Source organism: Stegostoma tigrinum, chromosome 19, assembly GCF_030684315.1.
Source record: "Stegostoma tigrinum isolate sSteTig4 chromosome 19, sSteTig4.hap1, whole genome shotgun sequence".
NCBI lineage: Eukaryota > Metazoa > Chordata > Chondrichthyes > Orectolobiformes > Stegostomatidae > Stegostoma > Stegostoma tigrinum.
The window spans coordinates 4,644,394-4,668,548 of NC_081372.1; the positions used below are offsets into that span (position 1 = coordinate 4,644,394).

Below are 24,155 nucleotides of genomic sequence, written 5' to 3' on the forward strand. Positions count from 1 at the left end.
AGTGGTTTAAATGTAAAGTTGACCAAAACGTGGTCTTATAGAAGGAAATAAGAGGCTGTGCTGTACCCCTATTAAGAGATTTATTTCCAGTTTAACAGATTGCGAAGGAGCGGGTCTTAGAATGGGGATGCACTAGATGATGGACACTGTATAATGGGGAATTCCTACATTAATGATGATGATGTACATATTGGTGCAGGCCCAGCATCAACATTCACATGGTATCACGACTCAAAGAAGAGAAAAATTGAACAACTGGATGTAGAAATGTAGGAACGTAGAAATTAGTACAGATTTCCAGATTCACAATCCCTTGAGTGAAGAAACCTTTCCACATCTCAGTCTAAAATGGCATACTCCTTGCTCCTAAGACTATTTTCTTTGGATTCCCCTAGACTCTGCAATCAGGGGAAATATCTTCCCTGCATCTAGTCTGTCCAATCCTGTTAGACTTTTACACATTTCAATCAGGTCCCTTTTCATCCTCCTAAACTCCAGCGAATATAAGCCCAATTGAACCAATGTCTCATCATAGGACAGCCCTGCCATCTGCGGTCTCAGGCTAGTGAATGTCAGCTGCACTTCCCCTGTCACAAGTAAATCCTTTCTGGGGTAGGGAGACTAAAACCATCTGCAATGCACCAGGTGTGGTCTCACCAAGGCCCCGTGTAACTGCGGCAAGACATCCTGCTTCTGAACACAAATCCTTTTGCAATGAGGGCCAGTTTACCATTTGCCTTCCTAACTGATTGCTTCACTTGCTTGTCAACCTGGATTCAATTGTACATCCAGAGTTCCCAATATATCATCATCTAAATAAAATTCTCCCTTTCAGTCTTTCACAACAAATGTATAACTTCATACTTATCGATGTGGCACTGTGTCTGCCAGGAATTTCCTCATTCACTCAACCCATCTAAAGCACCTTGAAGCCTCCTTACACCCTCCTCATATCTCATAACCTTGTCCAGTTCTGTGTCATCAGTAAACTTAGAAATGTTGTATCTGGTCCCCTCCCCAAGTCACATGGATTAGACACCATAATCAGTAGATAGTAGGAACTGCCGATGCTGGAGAATCTGAGATAACACGGTGTAGAGCTGGATGAACACAGCAGGCCAAGCAGCATTAGAGGAGCAGGAAGGCTGATGTTTTGGGTTTTCTGAAGATGGGTCTCGACCCAAAATGTTAGCTTTCCTGCTCCTCTGATGCTGCTTGGCCTGCTGTGTTCAATCAGCTCTACACCTTAATCAGTATTCTGGTTGTGCAAATGAGCAAACTAGAGCAAGGAAAGAGTTACTCTGATGAAAGGTAAAAATGTGGATGAAGTGGTCTCTGAGTGGGAAATAATACATAGAACACTGGAGAAACTCAGCAGATCTAGTAGCATCTATGGAGAGAGAAACAGAGTTAGTGTCTCGAATCAGGTATAACTCTTTCTCAGAACTTAGTTCTCAAATTCAGTTTCTGGGAATATTACTGAGATGCAATGCAGCTCACCTTAAAAAGTTAATTTCTCTTAATTGGAATAGTAATGAATTGAAAATGGGTTTTAAAGATTGATTTAACTAGATAGCAAAGAACCAAATTAGAAAAGGGTATAAGGTATGGAAAGGTCGGGGTCAGAGATGAAATAACATCATCACTACATGGAGGCATTGAGAATTAGGAATGTCCCTCACATTTTAATTCTTTTATTGAGAATGTCATCAAAACCAGATCATAGGTGGGGCAAATTCCATAAGGAATCCAAAAGTGCAAGGGATAATAGTGATTTAGTGGTAATGACATGGGCTGGTGTTGCAGACGCTTCTGTTAATGTTTTTTCTCTGGAGGGTTTTGGCATTGGTTCGAATCCCACTGCAACTGGGGGACTTTGAGTTCAACTAATAAAGCTGGAATCAAAAATGAATCTCAGTAAACATGACCCATGGCACTCAATGTCAAAAAATACCATTCTGGTTGACTTTTAGGAAGGGAAATCAACTGTCCTTAACAGATATGCAACTTATTTCTTAAATGTTAAGAAGTTGCAAAGTTTCAAATATTTGATGCCTTGTCAATAAGTCATTGAATGCTAACAGTAAGCTATTAGGTAGGCTAATGGAACATTCATCTTTACTACAAGAGGATTTTACTCCAGGAGTAGTGAAGTCTTGCTTCAGTTGTATTAGAGCTTGATTAGACTGGTCCAGGAGTTTAGATCTCCTTATTTCAGGAAATATTTTTGCAATAGAGAGAGTGCAGCAAAACTTCACAGACTTCTTCCGGGGGTAAAGAGACTGACCTATCAATAGAAATTGGGTAAACTGGGCCTGCACACTCTCGAGTTTTGAAGAATGAGAGGACGATGCCCCTTATGCCCAGGGCAAGTGATTTTATTTTGTCAGGGGATTGAGAACATTGGGAATTCTTGACTCCAGAGGATTGTGGAAGCTCAGTCTGTGAACATGTCTAAGGTAGATGATGATAAACATCTTGTTACCAGTGGTGTACAGGGTTATTATAGGGCTGCCGTGGATAAAAGGTATAAAAGTATTCGACAAATCATGATCCTACTGAACAAAAGTAGTAGTTGCAGATGCAAGAAATCAGAAACAAGATCAGAAATTGCTGAAAAACCTCAGCAAGCTTGGCAGCACCCCTGGGGGGGGGGGAAACAGAGTTAATAGTGACCCTTCTTCAGCAATTTCTGATGTTCCTGTTAGAATGCAAGGCAGACTTGTCAGGCTGAATGGCCTACACCTGTTCCTATGTCCCCACATGGATGTTACAGGAATATGATGTCACATCACAGTGAATAACTTTGATGCTATAGCTGAGAAAATAAGATCTACATACACACTAAATTAGCAACGAAAATCAACAGTGTCTTTTCAACAAAATTGTCTATTTGTGTAATATACAGAAATGCGATATTCCCATCATACACACATACAACCATATAATACACACCAGCGCTGCGATGCTCTACAAATATAAACAGGAGTTGCTACCTGCTACAATATATACAGGAGCTGAATCCAGTACGGTACACACAGGAATCTGCTATTCTCTATAATATACACAGGGAATGGCTATTCTCCATGCTACACACAGGGAACCGCTATCTATGATATATACAGGAAACTGCTGTTCTCTATAATACACACAGGGAAGTGTTATTTTCTATAATATACACAGGGAATGGCTGTTCTCTCTAATTTACACAGGGATTGCTATTCTTATAACATACACAGGGAACTGCTATTCTGTATAATATACACAGGACTTGCCATTCTCTATAATATACACAGGGACCTGCTGTTCCTTACAATATACATAGGAGCTGATTTTTCTACAATATACACAAGCTTGCTGTGTATATTCTGTGTAGAGATTGCTATTTTCAGTCATCTGCACTGCAGTAGTTCTTCTCCATATTGTGCACAGGGTGTGCTGTTCTCTGCAATATATACAGAAGCTACTATTCTCTGTAATAAATACAAAGATTTGTTATTCTTGCAAGGATATAAAGGATTTTTTTCACTCTCAGGATGTGTGCATCACTGGCTGAGCCAGAATTTATTGTTAATTGCCATTTACCTTGGAGAAGTGATGGTAAGCTGCCTTCTTGAACCGCTGTTGTCCTTCAGGGTGTAGGGACCCCGACAGTTAGGAGGGAATTTCCAGAATTTATCCCAGCATCAGGGAAGGAATAATAATGTTTTTCCAAGTCAGGGCAGTGTGTTGTTTAGAGAGGAACCTGCAAGTGGTAGTGTTCTGGGTCTGCCCTGCCATTGTCGTTCTTGGTGGCATGTAATATATATTAAACATAGACATTGCCATTCCCTATGATACATACTAGAGCTGCTTTCCTCTACAATGAAAACAGAGACTGCAACTCTTTATAATATATGTGTAAACACATGAACAAGAGCCACTAGAGGAGACAATGGCAAAGTGGCATTTAGAGTCATAAAGATGTACTGCATGGAAACAGACCCTTCGGTCCAATTTGTCCATTCTGTCCAGATACCCTAAATCAATGTCATTCCATTTGCCAGCATTTGATCCATATCCCTCTAAACCCTTCCTGTTTACACACACAACCAGATGCCTTTTGAGTGTTATAATTGTACCAGCCTCCACCATTTCACCTGGTAACTTGCTCCATGCACACACCACCCTCTGCGTGAAAAAGTTGCCCCTCAGGTCACTTTTAAATCTTTTCCCTCCCACTTTAAACCTACGCCCTCTAGTTTTAGACTTCCCCACCCTCAAGAAAATACCTTGGCTATTCACTCTATTCACGTCAGTCATGACTTTATAAGCCTCTTTAAGGGCATCCTTCAGCCTCCGACGCTCCAGGGAAAATAGCTCCAGCCTATTCAGCCTTGCCCTATAGCTCAAACCCTCCAAACCTGGCAATATCCTTGGAAATATTTTCTGAACCCTTTCAAGTTTCACAACATCCTTCCTACAGCACGGAGACCAGAATTGCACACAGTATTCCAAACGTTGCCTAACCAATGTCCTTAACAGCCGCAACATGACCTCCTAACTCCTGTAGTCAATGCACTCGCAACAGACGAAAGTATACCCAACACCTTCTTCACTATTCTATCTACCTGCAACTCCACTTTCAAGGACCAATGAACCTATACTCCAAGATCTCTTTTTTCAGCAACAGTCCCCAGGACCTTACCATTAAGTGTATAAGTCCTGCCCTGATTTGCCTTTCCAAAATGTAGCGCCTCACATTTATCTAAATTAAATTCCTTGGCCCATCTGATCAAGGTCTCACTGAACTCTCCAATTTTGGTGTCATCTGCAAACTTACTAACAATATCTCCCATGTTCACATCCAAACCATTTATATAAATGGCTAAAAGCAGTGGACCCAGCGTCGATCCCTGTGGCACACCGCTGGTCACAGGCCTCCAGTCTGAAAAGCAACCCTCCATCACCTTCCTCTGTCTTCTACCTTCGAGCCAGTTCTGCATCCAAATGGCTAGTTCTCCCTGTATTCCATGGGATCTAACCTTGTTAATCAGACAACCATGATGAAAATTGTCGAATGCCTTACTGAAGTCCATATAGACCACATCCGCCACTCTGCCCTCATCAGACCTCCTTGCTACTTCTTCAAAAATTTCAGTCAGATTAGTGAAACATGACTTCCCATGCACAACCCCATGATGATCCCTAATCAGTCCTTGCCTTTCAAAATACATGTAAATCCTGTCCCTCAGGATTCAATCCAACAACTTGCTCACTACCATTGTCGGGCTCACCGGTCTATAGTTCCCTGGCTTTTCCTTACCACCTTTCTTAAATAGGGGCACCACATTAGCCAGCCTCTAGTCTTTTGTGACCTCACCTGTGGCTATCGATGGTACAAATTTCTCAGCCAGGGGCCCAGCAATCTCTTCCCTAGCTTCCCACAGAGTTCTAGGGTATGCTTGATCAGGTCCCAGGGTTTCATCTACCTTAACACATTTTAAAATGTCCAGCACCTCCTCCGCTGTCATATGGACATTTTTCAAGATGTTGCTATTTATTTTGCCATGTTCTCTATCTTCCATATCCTGCTCCACAGTAAACACTAATGCAAAATACTGGTGTAGTATCTCCCTATCTCCCGTGGTTCTACACATTTGTTGTGACAACAGGTCAGGATTCCAAAATACTACAGCAGTTTTAAGCCTCAATTCCAAAACTCATTGTAAACAAGGACTGCTACAGAGGCATAGTATCTGTAGGGATGAAATGACAGGCTGTCTGGCAAAAATTCTGAATGGCACCATTAGGGTATAGCACTTAAAGCAGTCAAAGAATCTTCAAACAGACTTGACTATGATCTCTTGTGGCTACAAAGTTAACAAAAAGCTGACAATCCTCTGTTCAACAACAAGCCACTGTCTTCAGATGTGTAGACGTTGTGTTTTGCTCTTTGAAGAAAGCACGGGCATTAGATTAAAAGGTCAGTTTCAGCTTTAACATTGTACACATTAGAATGAATGTTTTTGGGTGCACCAGCTTTGGGCTCATACATCAGTATGAAACGAAGATTACAGTCGAATAATTATTTTCCAGTTACCTCTACATTGCAGGTTAGTGTAAACTCTCACACGAAGCACTACAAACAAGATTTTTTGAGAACGGAATCAAGACAAAGGAACTCCAATTAGCCTACAAAACCCAGAGCCTCAAAAATTGAGCTTTTCATAACCAATGACAATGCAGTAATTAATTTCCACTGCGTTAGCTACAATTTTCAACAGTCCACTCGTTGCAAAAAGTCAGAGAGTGATCCTTTTTTTCCATTTCTAATTTGTGCGTCCTGTGTATTGCAATAGTAATTCTTCTCAATTTTAATCATTAGTAAACCTACACTTTGTTAACTAGGAAACAGTGTATCTGTCCTTTCTCAGGAGTTTAACAGTTTAAGGTATTCCATCTGGAATTGTAACAAATTGAAGAATATTGTCTGTGGTCTGGATTTAACGTGCTGTCATTGGATTAGTAATTCATAGACACAGGTCTGAATCTCACCATGGCAGATAGCGAAATTTGTATCTTTTGTTTTCAAATGACCTAAAAAGTTTAGTGATTTACCGCATAACCATTTTCAATTATCGTAAAAACCCATCTGGTTCACTAATGCCTGTTTGAGTAGGAGACTGCCCTCCTTACTTGGTCTGACTGAGATGTGACTGCAGATCCACAGCAATATGGCTGACTCTTTACCACCCTCCGAAATAGCAAAGGAAATCTCTTCATTGTATCAAAGCACAACGCAAGTTCATAAAGGGAATGGGACAGGAATGGAACCTATTATTAACCTGAAGAAGGACAGTGACAAAATCAGCCCTGTTGATTCTGCAAGGTCCTTATTACTAATGACTTGGGGTTAGCGCCAAAACTGGGAGAACTGAGTCACAGACTAATCAATAACATCCTGAGATAGTTATAGTCAAGGATTCACACCTCAAACTCAATAATGACCCAGAAGGCACTATCACTATCATTGGGTATGTCCTACCTTAGAAGCAAAGGTGACAGCACAGTGGTATACAAATGGGAGGTTGCTGACCTGGGGGTCCTCAAACATTGATGCTGGACCCTATGAAGTCTCATGGCATCAGGTCAAATATGGAAACAGAGAAATCTCCTGCTGATGGCCACGTACCACATTCCCTAGACTGATGAATCAGTACTCCTCCAGAATGTCCTCTGAATGTGGGACTTCAATGTCAACACCAATAGGAGCTCAGTAGCATCAATACTGAACAAAATGCATGAATCCTAACGAACATTGCCGCTAGGCTGGGCCTGTGACAGGTGGTGAAGGAATCAACATGAAGGGAAAACCTCATCCTCACCAAGCTGCCCTTGACAGATGTGTCTATCAACAAAGCAAAGTTCCATCTTCACTTTGAGAATACCAATCATGGTGTCATGTGGCACAACCACCATACTGAATGGGATAGATATTGAATAGATCTATCAACTCAAGGCCAGTTTTCAACAGCAACAGAATTGTACTCCAACACAATCTACAACCTCATGGCACAGCATATCCCCCGCTCAACCATTAACATCAAGCCAGGGGATCAACCCTGGTTCAGAGGAGAGTGCAGGAGAGCATGCCAGGAGCAGCACCAAGCAGCACCTGAAGATTAGGTGTCAACCTGGTGTAGCTATGCAAAAGGACTACTTACATATCAAGCTTCATTAGCGGCAAATGATTGCTAGAGCTAAATGATTCTACAACTAATGAATGGATCAGATCTAAGCTCTGCAGTCTTGTTACATCATGTGAATCATGTTGGACAATTAAACAACTTCACTAGAAGAAGAGGATCCAAAAACATTCCCGCCCTAATTGATGGGAGGCCCCGACTCACCAGTGAAAAAGATAAGGCTAAAGAGCTTACAGCAATCTTCAGCCAGAAGTGTCGAGTGGATGATCCATCTCGGCCTCCTCCGGTGGTATCCAGCATTACAGATACCAGTCTTCAGCCAATTTGATTCACTCCACATGATATCAAGAAATGGTTGGAGGCGTTGGATACTGCAAAGGCTATGGGCCCCGACAACATTCCAGCATTAGTACTGAAGACTTGTGCTTCAGAACTTGCCACTCCCCGAGCTAAGCTGTTCCAGCACAGTTACAACCCAGGTATCTATGTGACAATGTGGAAAATTGCCCAAGTATGTCCTGTATGCAAAAAGCAGAACAAATCCAACCCTGACAATTACCGCCCCATCAGTCTCCTCTCGATCATCAGTAAAGTGATGGAAGGTGTCAGTAACAGCGCTATCAAGCAGCTCCTGCTCAGCAATAACCTGCTCAGTGACGCCCAGTTTGGGTTCCGCCAGGACCACTCAACTCCTGACCTCATTACAGCCTTGGTTCAACACCTGGACAAAAGAGCTGAATCCCAGAGGGTGAGGTGAGAGTGGCAGCCCTTGATTTCAAGGCTTAATTCAACTGGTTCGAGTGTCAAAGATCCTTGGCAAAACTGCAAGAATCAGGGTGAAAACTCTCTGTTGGGTGGAGTCATACCTGGCATACACAAAGATGGTTGTGATTTCTGAAGATCAGTCATTTCAGCTGCAGGACAACTGCACCAGTGTTCGTCAGGGTAGTGCCCTAGGCCTAACCATCTTCAGCAGCTTCATCAATGACCTTCCTTTCAGCATAAGGTCAGAGTGGGTATGTTCATTGATGATTGTACAATGTTCAACACCATCCACAACGCCCTCGATACTGAAGCCATGACCAAATTAGGCCAGACCTGGACAATTACCAGGCTTGGGCAGTGAATGGAGAGTGAGATAGAAATGTCAAGCAATGACTATCTCCATCGTGACAGAATTAAACTTCAACCATTGATATTCAATGATGTTACCATCACTGAATCTCCCACTATAACATCCTATGGGCTATCATTGACCAGAAACTCAGCTGGACTAGCCCATAAATACAGTGGCTACAAGAACAGGTCGAAGCCTTAGGAAGACTGCAAGTAACTTACCTCCTGACTCCCCAAAGCCTGCCCACCATCTACAAGACACAAGTCAGGAGTGTGATGGAATACTTCCCATTTGCTTGGATGCATGCAGCTCCAACAACACTCAAGAAGCTCGTCTCTATCCAGGACAAAGCCATGCATTTGAATCACAGAACTGTTACTGTACAGAAGGAGGTCATTCAGCCCATCATGCCTAGATCATGATTGATTGGCACCAGATCCTCTTACATTCAATCCCTCCGTCACCAATATTCAGCAATGTGTTACCACTTACAAGGTCAGTTGCAGAAATTGAGCAAGGCTCCTTAGAGAGCACCTTCCGAACCCATGATCACTTCTATTTAAAGGGGTAGGACAAGGGCATACACGGGAACATCACCCCCTACAAGTTGCCTCCAAGCCACTCACCATCCTGACTTGGAAATATATCGCTATTCCTATAGTGTTGCTGGGTCAAAATCCTGGAATTCCTTCCCTAATAGGATTGTGGGTCAACCCTCAGCACATGGACTGCAGTGGTTCAAGAAGGCAACTCACACCCACCTTCTCGAGGGGCAACAAATGCTGGGCCCAGCCAGTGATTCCCTCATCCGTGAATGAATAAATGTTAAATGTGAACTCTCCAGCATGCTCCACCACATTATAAGATCATTGATGTTCAGATTGTAACCTCAAATCTACATTCCCACCTACTGGGGCAGTATGGTGGCTCAGTGGTTAGCACTGCTGCCTCACAATGTCAGAGACTCAGGTTTGACTCCAGCGCTGGGAGATTATTTGTGTGGAGTTTGCACGTTATCCTTATGTTTGCGTGGGTTTCCTCCTGGTGTTCCATTTTTCTTCCACAGTCGAAAGATGCACAGGTTATGTGGATTGGCCATGCTAAATTATCCAGGGATGTACAGCCTAGGCGAATTAACCATGGAAAATGCAGGTTTAGGCAGGTGCGACCGAGTGAGATGCTCTTCAGAAGGTTAGAATGGACCTGATTAGCCAAATGGCCTCTTTCTACACTGTAGGGATTCCACAATACTCCAGATAAACCTTTACCCCTTTTCTTACTCTACCTTAAAAAATTTCAAAATCTCTTCTTTCACAGACATTTTGGAAAAGGGGACCCAAAAATCTATGATCTTCCAAGCAAATAAAATTCACTTCAACTTTGTCTAAAATTGATGCCCCCTTTATTCTTAAACAGTTCTAGTCCCTAGTTCTAGATTCTCCAATGAGAAGAAACATCCATCCACATCCACCCTGTCAAGAACTCTCAGGATCTTGTATGTTTCAATTACATCACTTCTTACATTTCCAGACTGCAGTGGACACAAGTCAAGTCTCTCCAGCCTTTTGTTGTAAGACAACCCATCCATTCCAGGTGTTAGTCTCTGAGCTACTTCCAACACATTTATATTCTTCCTTAAATAAAGTGACCAACACTGTTCGCAATTGACATCTCACCATAGCCCTATAAAACTGAAGCACAACTTCCTGATGTCTATATTAAATTACTTCCTCAAAAAATGATCACATTCTACAGGCTTTCTTAATTACATGCTGTACCTACATACTAGCCTTTTTATGATTAATGGACTGGGACACCTACATCCCTCTGTATCTCAGAGTTCTGTAGTCTCTCAGCATTTAGATCATAGGCTTCTTTTTAATTCTTCATTAAGATGCACATGGGTCTGCTGCTTTGTACAATATTTAGAGTGGCTGGTTTTCCCAATAACAAACATGGAAAGCTATTCATCTCAGTATACACTGAGACTGCTATTCTCTATGATATTCGCAGTGGTTGCTATTCTCAGTAATATACACAAGGACTGCTATCCATCTGAGCGTAGACAAAGCTGACATTCCCTGGATATGCACAGGGGCTGTATTCTCCATAATACAGACAGTTACTGCTAATCTCTAAAACAGAGACAGGGACTGCTGTTGACTACAAAAAGTTGCTGGAATAGTTCAGCAGGTCTAGCAGCATCTGTGAAGAAAATATCAGAGTTAGCATTTCAGGTCCGGTGACCCTTCCTCTCACTGCTATCGTCTACAGTGTACATACAGCCTGCTATCCTCTGTCAGAGACTGCAATTCCCTGAATGATACACAAAAGCTGCTGCTGTCTACAATCTAAAAATGAAGCTACTATCCTCTGTAATATAGGCAAATGTTAACATTCACAGCTGCTGCGATTGTATACTATTTATGTATATATATCAATATTTCTGGGATCTTGCCATGCACATGACAGCTGTGATTTTCCACAATAGACAACTGAAAGCAATTCATTGGTTGCTAAATGCATTGAAAGATAGTGTGGAGAGAACAGGTGATAAGGAAATGCAAATTGTTTGCAGGAAAAGTTTTGGAACATTTCTGTGGCATGACACAGCAGTGACATAAAAAGACTCGCCTATATCTCTTCCCTCATACTCCTTCTTCCCAATGTTTAATGGTCTGTCTCTTTCTCACTTTTGCTGTCTCACTCTCTACATCTTGAACTGTTGTTAATTTTTTCTCACTTTGTCACTCACTCTCTCTTTCACAGTCTCAAACATATTGCACATGAGGTCAATCCTCCATTATGTGTGGTTGAAAGTCCTACAGAAGCTGATATCAAGAAATATACCACATGAATCAAGTTCCATTTTACCCCCTTTTCAAAGTGGGTGGGTAACTTTGTGTGTCCTGTTGTGGGCTGGGGACAGAGGACCTCATAATCAGATTGAAAACATGCTCCCAGGGTGAGTTGAAGAATTGTAGATGGGAGCCAGGAAAGCTGGAAGTGAATATGTAAGGAGCTGCTGAGTTCAGCAGGTTGAGTTCCCCTGATCATGTGGTCAGGATGACCATACTCTTAATATCTCTCTCATGTGGCTCACAAAATCACACTGGGTCAATGTTAAAGTTAGAATTAATGAGGTGTCAGAGTGTCTTACCCATCGATGGTGTGGCCAGTGTCTGACGACCCACAAACTGTGCTGGACCCATTCCATCCAGGAAATCCCTGAAGAGCCCATCAGATGCCAGGCAAACTCCGCTATAGTTCAAGCTGAAGACAAAAGAACACAATAGTTATTTGTATGGCAACACATGTACAGTTGCAACATAATCCTTATACTGTGTTTGACCAAGTTTAGACATGGGCCATGTCATTAAGCAGTACACATAATAACTTGCAACATAGTCATTGCTAATTCTTCTGATCATGATGCTCTCTACTACTGATAAGGAAAGTCAAGACCTTTATGAATTTCAGTCACACACACAATCCTAGTGGATTGCTTTTAACTTGAGAACACTTATTGTGAATAAGATCATCAGAAACAAGCTTGTTGTTACAAAATACCAAATGCTAACTTGTCCACCATCCTGATACCTTGCTCACTTCCTTTGTCTACCTCGCTATTATGGAGGAGTGTGCTTAGGATGCAGGCTTGGCAGTTCGGTGCTCTTAGTCAGACTGTTGTTGTTCCACACTTTGTTACTCAGCTTGGAATATAGCAGCTGTAACTTTTGCAATGTGTGCTGATTTCAGTATAAAGTGACAGATTGCTGGTGATTGCAGTGCCCAGATATATAAAGATATCAACAGCCTTCAGCATCACATTGTCAACGGTGATGGATGGCATTATGACAACATGGCAAATCATCTCAAACACTGCAACATCTCTTAAATAGACCTATTTATGGTGTTTGATAGATATGTAATATCCATTGTCAAATATATGGCACTGATTCAGAATGCTGGACTTTCCAATGAACATGTTAACAAGCTCAAAAACATTCAGAAATGAGCGCTGAAACTGATCCTAGGTAACATAGACCAAATCTAGTTCTGAGGAAGGGTCACTGACGCAAAATGTTAATGCTGATTTCGCTCCACAAATGACCTGCTGAGCTTTTCCAGCAATTTCTGTTTCTGTGTCTGATTTCCAGCATCCTCAGTTCTTTCAGTTTTTATTTATGTACCAAATCTACTCCCACACAAACAAAGTAATCTCTCGCTGAAAAACAAAGAACTGCTATCTAGATTTTGTTGGAACACCATCGAATCCTGCTTCCCACTTCCACCAACTCTTGCCTCAACCAGAGAAAAGTAAATGGAGTGATGGAATTAAGGAGAAAAGCTCCATGAGTACGCTATGAGACAGGTCAACCCCCTACTTTATAAGATTGATAAATAATTGCAACTGATCGAGAATATAATTAACTCAATCTGACAACATAGACTTTAATACACAATCTAAGAATCAATTGACCTTTCATTTTTATTCTGTGGGTTAAGGAGACATGCATTTTGCATTTGTAATTATTTATCTTCTTATCTTCATAACTGTGAATAATTTTATTATTTTCTACATTTTTAAAATTATTGTTCTGTAACTGTTAAATAATTATTTGGTTTCTTTTAGAATCTGGCTCTGACTCAATAATCATGAAGTGCTTCGAGACGCTAGTCATGGCCCACATCAACTCCAGTCTCCCAACCTGCCACGATCCCGTACTGTTTACCTACTGAGAAAAACGGGTCCACAGAGGATGCCATATCCCTAGCCCTGTAGTCATCCCTGGAACATCTATACAAAGACACCTACATCAGACTCCTGCTCGTTGACTAGAATTCTGCCTTCAACACCATTATCCCATCCCGACTGATCTCAAAATTGTGTGATCTTGGTCTTGGCTCTGCCCTCTGCAACTGGATCCTCAGCTTTCTGACCCACAGGGCGTAATCAGAGAGGATAGGTAACTGCACCTGCTCCACAATAACACTCAACACTGGAGCCCCCTTCACCCTGCCAAGGATGTGTCCTCAGCCGGTACTGTACTCCCTGTTCACCTGCGACTGTGTTGCCAAATTCTGAACGAATGCCATTTATAGGTTCGCTGACAACACCACCGTGGTGGGATGGATATCTAAAAATGACAAGTCAAAATACAGAAGAGAGACAGAGGGCTTCGTTATGTGGCGCAATGAAAACAATCTGTCTCTTAACATGGACAAAGCTAAAGAACTGATCATCAACTTCAGAGAGAAGAACGAGAACATGCCCCCATCTACATCAACAGAACTGAGGTCAAGAGGGCGAAGAGCATCAAGTATCTTGGACGAATGACAACCAAGGACCAGCCCTGGACTTCCCACGTAGATTCGACAATCAAAAAGGGCACAACAACGCCTCTTCTTCCTCAGGCAACTCAGGAAATTTGGCATGTCCATAGTCCTTCGCCAACTTCTATTGAAGCGCCACTGAAAGCATACTGTCCAGTACCATAATGGCCTGGTACAGCAACTGCTCTGCCCAGGACTGTAAGAAACTACTGAAGGTGATGCGCACAGCCCAGACCATCATGGAAGGAAACTTTCTATCCATGGACTCTATTTACACGGCTTGCTGCTGTAAAAAGGCGGCCAACATCACACCCCAGTTCAGGAACAGCTACTTCCTGGGCATTATTAAACTGATGAATGGGCTTTCTAGACTTAAACAATGATGATCTTACTAATGTTGATCTCATGCACACAGTGTGTAACGTAACCTGTATGTCTCTAAGTCTTTTTACAACCTCTGAACTGTACATCCTTGCTTGTTATGATCTGCTTGTACTGTTCATAAACAAAGCTTTTCACTGTACTTCGGTACATGTGCCAATAGATCAATATCATTATCACACTTTAGCACTTGTCGCCATGAGGATGTTTTAATGAACTACTTGTCCATTAATTACTTATCAACATAGGAGTTCAGTAGTTAGCTTACTGCCTCACAGCACCAGGGCTTGGGTTCGGTTCTACCTTTGATTTGCTGCCTGCGTGGAGCGTGTATGTTCTCCCTGTGTCTGTGTGGGTTTCCTCCAGGTGCTCTGGTTTTCTCCACAGTCCAAAGATGTGGTCAGTCTAAATTTCCCATAGTATCCAGGGATATGCAGGCTGGGATGGGTGATTAGCCATTGGGAATACAGGGTTACGGAGATAAGGTGGGGATCTGGATGAGGGTGGGATGCTCTTTGGAGTGCAGACTCGAGGGGCTGAATGGGCTAGTGCAGAATCGTCAGTGTACAGTTAACACAATGAAACACACCTACATCTTGATCCCAGGTCCTGGTATGAGCAGAGAGACCACCTGTAGGTGAACTGAATGCCTAAAACTCTCCAGCACTGCTTCACTTTTGAGATACTTCTTTGTCTAGCTGCTTGGCTTCCTGTCTTAATAATTCCTTATTTTCTCTTTTCATAGCCTACTATAGAGCACCTTCGGATGTTTTACTACAGCAAATGTGCTATATTAAGACAAGTTGTTGTTGTCATCAAGTCTGACCTGGAGTAAAGCAGGAAATTAATTATTAGCAGCAGGTTGCATTAATTTCACTCAATCTGCTTTTGAAATTCTTACACAGCACAATTATATAACGAGTTCCAAACTGAGACACAGTAATGAGTCATTTATCATTTTGACTGAATTTTACAGTCTAGAACATTTGCTAAGGTTTTATTTTGAGTAGTTCATGCATATGGCCTATGCTGAGTGAGGATAACAGATCAAAGAGTGTTCCAATTGAAATCAGTTTAGAGTTGTCGCCCCTTCCCCCACTGCATCCCAAAACCAGCCAGCTCGTCCCCTCCCCCCACTGCATCCCAAAACCAGCCAGCTCGTCCCCTCCCCCCACTGCATCCCAAAACCAGCCCAGCTCGTCCCCTCCCACTACTGCATCCCAAAAGCAGCCCAGCTGGTCCCCTCCTCCCTAACCTGTTCTTCCTCTCACCCATCCCCTCCTCCCACCTCAAGCCGCACCTCCATTTCCCACCTACTAACCTCATCCCACCTCCTTGACCTGTCCGTCCTCCCCGGACTGACCTATCCCCTCCCTACCTCCCCAACTGTACTCTCCTCTCCACCTATCTTGTCCTCTATCCATCTTCAATCCGCCTCCCCCTCTCCCCCTATTTCAGAACCCTCACCCCATCCCCCTCTCTGATGAAGGGTCTAGGCCCGAAACATCAGCTTTTGTGCTCCTGAGATGCTGCTTGGCCTGCTGTGTTCATCCAGCCCCACTCTTTGTTATCTTAGAGTTGTTGATTGGTTCACTGAGCTGACTGGTTTTCATGCAAACATTTTGACTCCCTTTTAAGTGACATTGTCAGTGCTGTGTAGCCTCCATTGAAGCGCTGTTGTTCTGTCCTGCTCTGAATTTATATGGTCCGCTCTGTCATGGTGATCTGTCTCATTTCTGATTTTGTCCCATAGTGGTATGTAGATGGGGTTTATTTCAACATGTTTGTTAATTGCATCAGAGGTTGAAAACCAGGCCTCCAGGAATTCTTGTGCCTGTCCTTGTCTCATTTGTTCTAGTACTGTAACTTTGTCCCAGTTAAACAGATGCCCTTCTATGTTGGAGTGTACTGAAATGAGGGAGAATTAGTTGTACCGTTTTGCTGCGAGTTGGTGTTCATGTATCCTGTTGGCGAGTTTCCTGGCCGTCTGTCCTGTGTAGTGTTTCTCGCAGTTGCTGCATGGCAGTTTATATGTCACATTTATCCTGCTCATTGTGGGTATGGGGACTTTTGACTGAGAGTAAGTGGCAAAGTGTGGCTGTAGGTTTGAGTGCTATCTTGACACAGCATTTGGAGAATTCCTTACCAGCATATACAGAAAGACTACACACAGACCAAATCCTGTATTACAACAGTAACCACACCAGCACCCACTAACAGAGCTGTGTTAAGACTCTGTTTAAACAAGGGATAACTCACTGGAACACCCTGGAGCTGCACAAAAACGAGGAGGAACACCTCTACAGAGTCAACCACCCTACCCCATGTCAGAAACACATCAGAACTGACTTCTATAACCTCTTGGAATAAGGACAGCGCACAAACCAACAGCCACACCTCGCCAGTTACTCTCAAAGACAAAAGACCCCGTACCCACAATGAGCAGGACAAATGTGATATACAAAACACCATGCATCAACTGCAAGAAACACAGCATAGGACTGATGGACAGGGAACTCGCCACCAGGATACATGAGCATCAACTCGCAGCATAATGGCATGACCAACTCTCCCACAGTACACTCCATCGTAGAAGTACATCAGTTTAAGCAGGACAGAGTTACAGTACTAGGACAAGTGAAACAAACACAGGCATGAGACTTCCTGGAGGTAACAAGGTATAGAGCTGGATGAACACAGCAGGCCAAGCAGCATCAGGGGAGCAGGAAAGCTGAATGCCTGCTGTGTCCATCCAGCTCTACGCCTTGTTATCTCAGATTCTCCAGCATCTCCAGTTCCTACTATCTCTGAAAGAATTCCTGGAGGCCTGGCTTTCAACCACTGATGTAATTAACAAACATGTTGAAATAAACCCCATCTACATACCACTATGGTACAAAACCGGAAATGAGACAGATCACCATGACAGAGCGGACCGTATAAATTCAGAGCGGGACAGAACAACAGCGCTTCAGTCGAGGCTCCACAGCACTGACAATGTCACCTACAAAGGGAGACGAAACATTTGTATGAAAATCAGTCAGCTCAGCGAACCAACCAACTCCAACCACAACTTGAGCTACAGATCTTTGTTAAGACATAAGATCAGTTTCCCTGAGTTAGTTAGAAAAGTCTCAATTAAAAAGTTGCAGAAGTTTTTAACCCTTTGTTGTTCTACAGTGCCTCCTCCTGTTGAACCTGAAACAGGCTGGAAAGGGTAGGGGTTAGTAATTGGAGCAGATCACGTACCATTCACACTGCATTGTCCTTGATGCTGAGTTCCCCACTATCAGGCAAATGGAGAGTATTCCATCACATTCCTGACCTGCATTTTCTGATTTTGAAAAAGTTTTAGGAATCAGGAAATGGGTGTCTGCCTGCAGGATTCCTAACCTCCTGACCTGCTCTTGTCATCACAGTATTACAGTTCAATGGTAACCCCCAGGATGTTAATAGGGGGGGTGTTCAGTGACAGTAATGCTTTTGAATGACAAAGGGAAATTCTCTCTTAATGGAGAATATCACTACCGAGCACCAGTGTCACACAAGTGTTACTTGTGGTTTATCTGAAACCAGACATTGTCCAGACCTTCTTGCATTTAGCCATAGACTGCTTCAGCTTCTGAGGAGTCACGAATGGTGTTGAACATCGTTCCCCAGTTTTGAGTTTATGATGGAAGGAAGGTTATTGATGAAGTAGTTGAAAAACGACCAAAGGCATTTCTCTGAGGAACTCTTGCAGAGATGTCCTGGAACTGAGATGACCGACCTTCAAAAATCGTAACCATTTTCCGTCATGCTGGGTGTGACTCGACCCAGTGGGATTTTTACCCCCTGATTCCCATCAATTTCATGTTTTGCTACGGATCCTTGATGCCAAACTTAAGTTGCAGGCTTGATGTCAAGGGCCATCACTCTCATTATACCTTGGAAGTTCAGCTTTCCTTCCAGCCGTATTGGATGCAGGCGATAATAAAGTCAGGAGTTGAGTGGCTGTTTGTGAGATTGTCATGACAGGAGTGAGAATGGGTGCGCTCTTTTGGACAATCCACAATTAGACCAAATGCTTGACCATCACAATGCATCCTCTAGGTCTGGTGTCAGTGCAGCGGGATTTGACTTCCATAAAATAATCAAATGAAGACTGATCAGCAAAAAATTCAACTGATCGTTTCATTAATATGAAATCTACCTGGTTAATTAGCTTAAGTGGATGGTCGCAATGTCTCAGCACAAAGGTTTGATAAATCTGGCTCAAATGCTTAACAAAACAATGCACTCAATTAACAGCATTAAAGAAGAATTTTTTGACAATTCATCAACAGCCCCCTATTTGGCAAGCTCATTGAATTTCACTGGAGATGAGCAGAAGTTCTGACTCAGCTCCTGTGTTGTGAGTTAGCAAATGAAGGCGAGTTACTTTTAGTTTTATAAAGAGTTCACATAAATCGTTGCTCCTGTGAATTTTCTTGATTGGATAAAAGATTTGTTCAGGTCAAATAATGCTGAATTATTTTCACTGAGGGTAACAGGTAGAGCCGGTGAGGTAAAGCAATTGATGTGTTAGGTTTGTCTGTGAAGCTAAAGACTGAAACAATAGGCTGTGGCACAGTGGCAGTGCCTATACTTCTTAGCTAGAGGGCTCAGGTTCAAGTCCTACCTACTCTAGATAAAATACCTGCACAGATCACACAAAATATCAGGAATAATTAGCAGCAAAGGTGTGAAACATACAGGGCAGAGCGCTTTCTTTTTAACTTGAGTACGTAGTGAGGGTCCCAGAATTTAGTATCAGGGCCATTGCTTTTCTCAAACTATTTCAATGACACAGACCTGGGAATGCAGGGTACAATTACCATGGATGAGGGATTTGTGTGGCGTGAATAGATTGAAGAAACTGGGATTGCTTTCCTCGGAGCAGGGAAAGCTGAGAGGACTTCTGATCCAGGTGTTCAAAATCATGAGGTGTCTGTATGGGCTATGACAGAACAGAAATTCTTCAGAGATAGTAGGAAATGCAAATACTGGAGAAACTGAGATAACAAGGTGTAGAGCTGGATGAACACAGCAGACCAAGCAGCATCAGAGGAGCAGGAAAGCTGACGTTTCGGGCTTAGAACCTTCTTCAGAAATCTGGCCTAGGCCCAAAAAGTCAGCCTTCCTGCTCCTCTGATGCTGCTTGGCCTGCTGTGTTCATCCAGCTCTACAGAGAAATTCTTCACATTGGCAGGGGGATTGGAACCTGGCATAGCTGATTTATGAAGTAAAAACCAAAAGAACTGAGGATGCTGTAAATCAGGAACAAAAACAAAGTTGCTGGAAAAGCTCAGCAGGTCTGGCAGCAGCTGTGGAGGAAAAAACAGAGTTAACGTTTCAGGTCCAGTGGTCCTTTCTCAGAGGAAGTGATTGACAAAGACTGACAGGCATGAAATGAGAAAACCCCTTTGTAACTCAGAAACTGGTTGGGATTAGAACCCACCGAGTGTGGTGGAGGCAGGTTCCATCAAGGCATTCATAAAGGAATAAAATGAGCTCTCACAGGGAGCCAGTATGAGCACAATAGGCCGAATGACCTCTTTTAGTGCTTTACCTGTTCAATAGTGCTAACAGCTAGAAATAGTGCCAGTGAGAGTGTGGCATGGGAAAAGATAGAAGCGAGAATTTTGCACAACCCTTACCCAAGTTGATGACAAGAGGTTAATGGGTCTGAGGCTCTGTAATCCAGAATGTGTGTTCTCATCAGGGAACACCCAGCTCCAGGTGCAAAAGTGCAAATGAAGCGGTCATGTTACAGGGGTGGCACAGTGGCTTACAGTGCCAGGGACCCAGGTACAATTCCCGCCTCCGGCGACTGTCTGTGTGGAGTTTGTACATTCTCCCCGTGTCTGCTGTTTCTCCGGGTGCTCCGGCTTCCTCCCACAGTCTAAAGATGTGCAGGATAAGTGGATTAGCCATGGGGAAATTGCCCTGCTGTGTTCAAAGATGAGCAGACGAGGTGGGTTAGCTGTGGGAAACTCAGAGTTACATGGTTAGGGGGTTGGGTATAGGAGGGATGCTCTTCAGAGGATTGGTGTAGACTGATAGGGATTCTATGATTCTACAACAACATTGAATATCCCATTTTCTGGCATTTCTGCCTGATCCACATGGGCAACACAGGATTTTACAGCAAGGGAAGAGGCCATCAGAACCACTGACTCTGTGCTGCTGATTAGGCTGCATGTGAATCTCTTCCCATCCCTCTTCATCTGACCCTTCGACTCCATTGTCCTTCATGCATTTCAATTTCTCCCTGAAGTACTTCATCGCACGTGTTCAATACGTTTGACAACATGAATAGCTAACACTTTTATTTCTTTATGAAGCTACATTGGCATCTCCTTTAGTGCCATATTTAGAAGTTTTTCTTCTTACCATGCTCTCCTGCACAGGGTGCAACATTCATCAGCTATTCCTCAGTACTGATGTTTCTTGGAAGAAGAGGAAGAGTAAAGAGACACCCAGCCTCTCGTGTCCCAGCCCAGAGTGTCATTGATAGACAGGTTCTTACCTATCGTCAGTTCACTGAGTAACATACAAAGAGGAAGATCGGTACACGAATCGTTCCTGAGCCTATGTGTATAACAGGAGTTAACGGAAAGGCTTGGAAGATCTGATCAATAAAATTAATTGAAGAAGAGTTAGTTCACTGGAATTCTATGCAATGAATTAACAAAATTATCCATTAGCAGTCTAAGGGTAGGACTGAAAGGGAATAGTTTCGTGCATTGGGAATCTAGTCAATAGGAGCAAGTGAAAGTGTGATTATTCATTGAGATTCCACACATTGCCGTGGAATATTAAAGGCTTGTACATTGGGATATAGTTCATGAGACTCAGTGCCAAGGAGAAACTGGTCTGAATACGTTTCACTTAATGAAACTGATTTTAATACAGATACAAGATATTTCCAATTCTCATCCCCAACTGGTGACAGTGAGAATAAGGAATGGTTTTTCCATGGTTTATTTGTAATAGGACAGCATGCTCTTTCATATATAGAATAACATAATATAAGATAATATAAATGTATTATATATAACTTGTAATATATTATATATAATAATATATTTATTATGTATAAATATAATTATACATTTTATGTATAATGAGGTTAAGTGTGTGGAAACTAGAAAATTCTACATTGAGCATGTCTGGCAGCATCTGTGAAGAGAGAATCAGAGTTAACATTTAAAATATTTAAGGCCTTAGGCCATTCATCATCAGCGAGCTGAAATGTGCTTTCTTGTTCTCTCCCAAGATGCTGCCAAACCTGCTGAGCGTTTATTTTTAACATTTTCTTCTTTTTATTTCATGATGCCAGCAGCAGTTATACTTTACTCTCATCCATAAGTCAGATCGATTACTTTAATCTGCAAAAATCTACCATGATTATTTATGTTGCAGAGATTCTTAAGCAAATTCCACAGTTCATCAGAATTCATGTTTCATTGGCGCTTGCGGCTACAATCTCAATGATGGATTGACAGGAACAGCAACACCATTGTCATGTCACAAACAGCATTCTGTGACCATTTGCTTTAACAACACAATTGTCTTTCTATCGAGATATTGAGCCAAGAATCTGGGCGCCATGTACTCCCTCGGCTGGGCATGTGGGAAGTCATGACTCCACTAAATGTTGGGTAGGGGAGGGGCTCCTCCCTGGACTAACCTATTTGAACTCATTCACAGGATGTAGGCATCACTGGCGGGGTCAGCATTCACTGTACATCCCTAGTCATGGGTCACATACAAATCAGGATGACTGATTTCCTCACCTTAAGGACATTAGTGAGCCAGATGGGCTTTTAAGAAAATTGACAATGGTTGCATGGTCATGAGGTAGATCTTTAATTCCAGAGCTTTTTGTTCAATTGAATTCAAACTCTACCATCTGCCGTGGCAGGATTTGAACCCATTATCCCGAGCACGTTAGTAGCTGATTTTGGCCCACTGATAATACCACTAGGTCACTGCCTCCCCTATAATCTTTCACCTGGTTAGAAAGTTCCTGAGCGTTAAGGATACATAGAAGGAGTTGCATTGAATTATGCTCACAAGAAATAGACTGGTATTAATATTTCTAATATGTTATTGCTTTCTTTAATTTGCTGTCACAGGTGCACAGCCAGCACTTTCTTATTTAGCATTTACATGGCTGTTGTGTGGTGTGATGTTCTCTTGGTGGTGGAATCATCCCCAGAAGCTGAGACTTTTGCTGCGTAATTTCAGGTGGAAATTTACAACTCAGCTAATCAATCATTTTAGCCACAATAAAACACCTTTTCAACAAACGTGATAACAGAAACTGAGCTCAGATACATATCTTGATTTTTTAAAATCATTTCCATTTTCTTCTTGTGTTTTGGTGCCTGGTGTTGTATACTTATCACTCAAATAAACATCATAAAAACAGCTCATCTCATTATGATCACATTTGTTTGTGGCAGCTTGCTGTGCGGTGGTCATGTTTCTGACATTACAACAGCGGCTACAGTTCAGAAAGTAATTCACTGGTTGTGAAAAACTGAGAGGTCCTGAGGACGTGAAGGGTGCTAGATAAACGCCAATCTTTGGGGTTTCATTTGCTACTAGAAGCAAGAGAGCATAAAACTGTCACTAATATCCATCCAGCTCACTAATGTCCTTTAGAGAAGGAAATGCACCCTCCCTACTTGGTTCGTTTCCGAATTCTCCAATTGACACAGTCTCCCGGCTGGTTTGAAGGAGAGGGGATTTGAACTTCCAGTAGTTCCTGACATCACCCATGAATGGCCTGGCTCTGATTTCGAAGTTATATTCATCGCCCTGCCTTTCTTATGGACTAGCTCCATTCCCCAGCTAGAGGGAACCATTTTTTCTACATCTAACCTTCAATTCCTCTAAACTCCTCAAGTGGTTCATCTTTAGTCCTCTACACATAAAGGAGAAGAAAATATAGATTTCCTATATGTAATATGACCTCATAATTTAAACCTTTCAGCTGTGGATTCACTCCTGCTGGATCTGTTTCCACCTATGATAACAAATGGCTTTTCACAGCTCTCTCGGTTTTAGATCCACACTTTAACCACAAAGGATCCTTCATTCCTTTCTGTCTGTGCTGTGGCTAGATGGTGTGCTGGAGTACTGTGTGCCATTCTGGTCACCCAGCTGTAGGAAGGATATTATTAAACTGGAGAGGGTACAGAAAAGATTTACCAGGATGTTTCCAGGGCTGGAGGGTTTAAGTTACAAGGTGAAGCTGGAGCCTTATCACTTGGGTGGGAAAGAACTTATAGAAGTTAGAGTCATGTAGATAAGGTGAATGGGATTTTCCCTAGGATGGGGGATTTTAAGACTGGGGGGCTGTATTTTCAGGGTGAGAGGAGAAACATTTAACAAGACATAAGAGGCACCTGTTTTTTGCACAGAGAGTGGTTTGTATGTGGTATGAACTGCCAGAGGAAGTACTGAATGCAGGAACAGTTACAATGTTTAAAAGGCTATTGATAAGTACATGTATAGGAAAGATTTGGAGGGATATGGGTCAGGAGCAGGCAGGTGGGACTAGTTTCGTTTGGGAACATGGTGGACGAGATCTGGTTAGA

The 24,155-nt window shown here is 42.6% G+C and overlaps 1 protein-coding gene across 1 annotated transcript in view; it reads right to left on the minus strand.

The window, feature by feature from the left end:
* rims4 (regulating synaptic membrane exocytosis 4) overlaps positions 1-24,155 on the minus strand; it is a 118,978-nt gene that overhangs the window by 19,856 nt on the left and 74,967 nt on the right. The window contains exon 3 of the mRNA XM_048549973.2: positions 11,966-12,078. Coding sequence (XP_048405930.2) covers positions 11,966-12,078 — 113 coding nt within the window. The remainder of the gene's footprint in view (positions 1-11,965; positions 12,079-24,155) is intronic.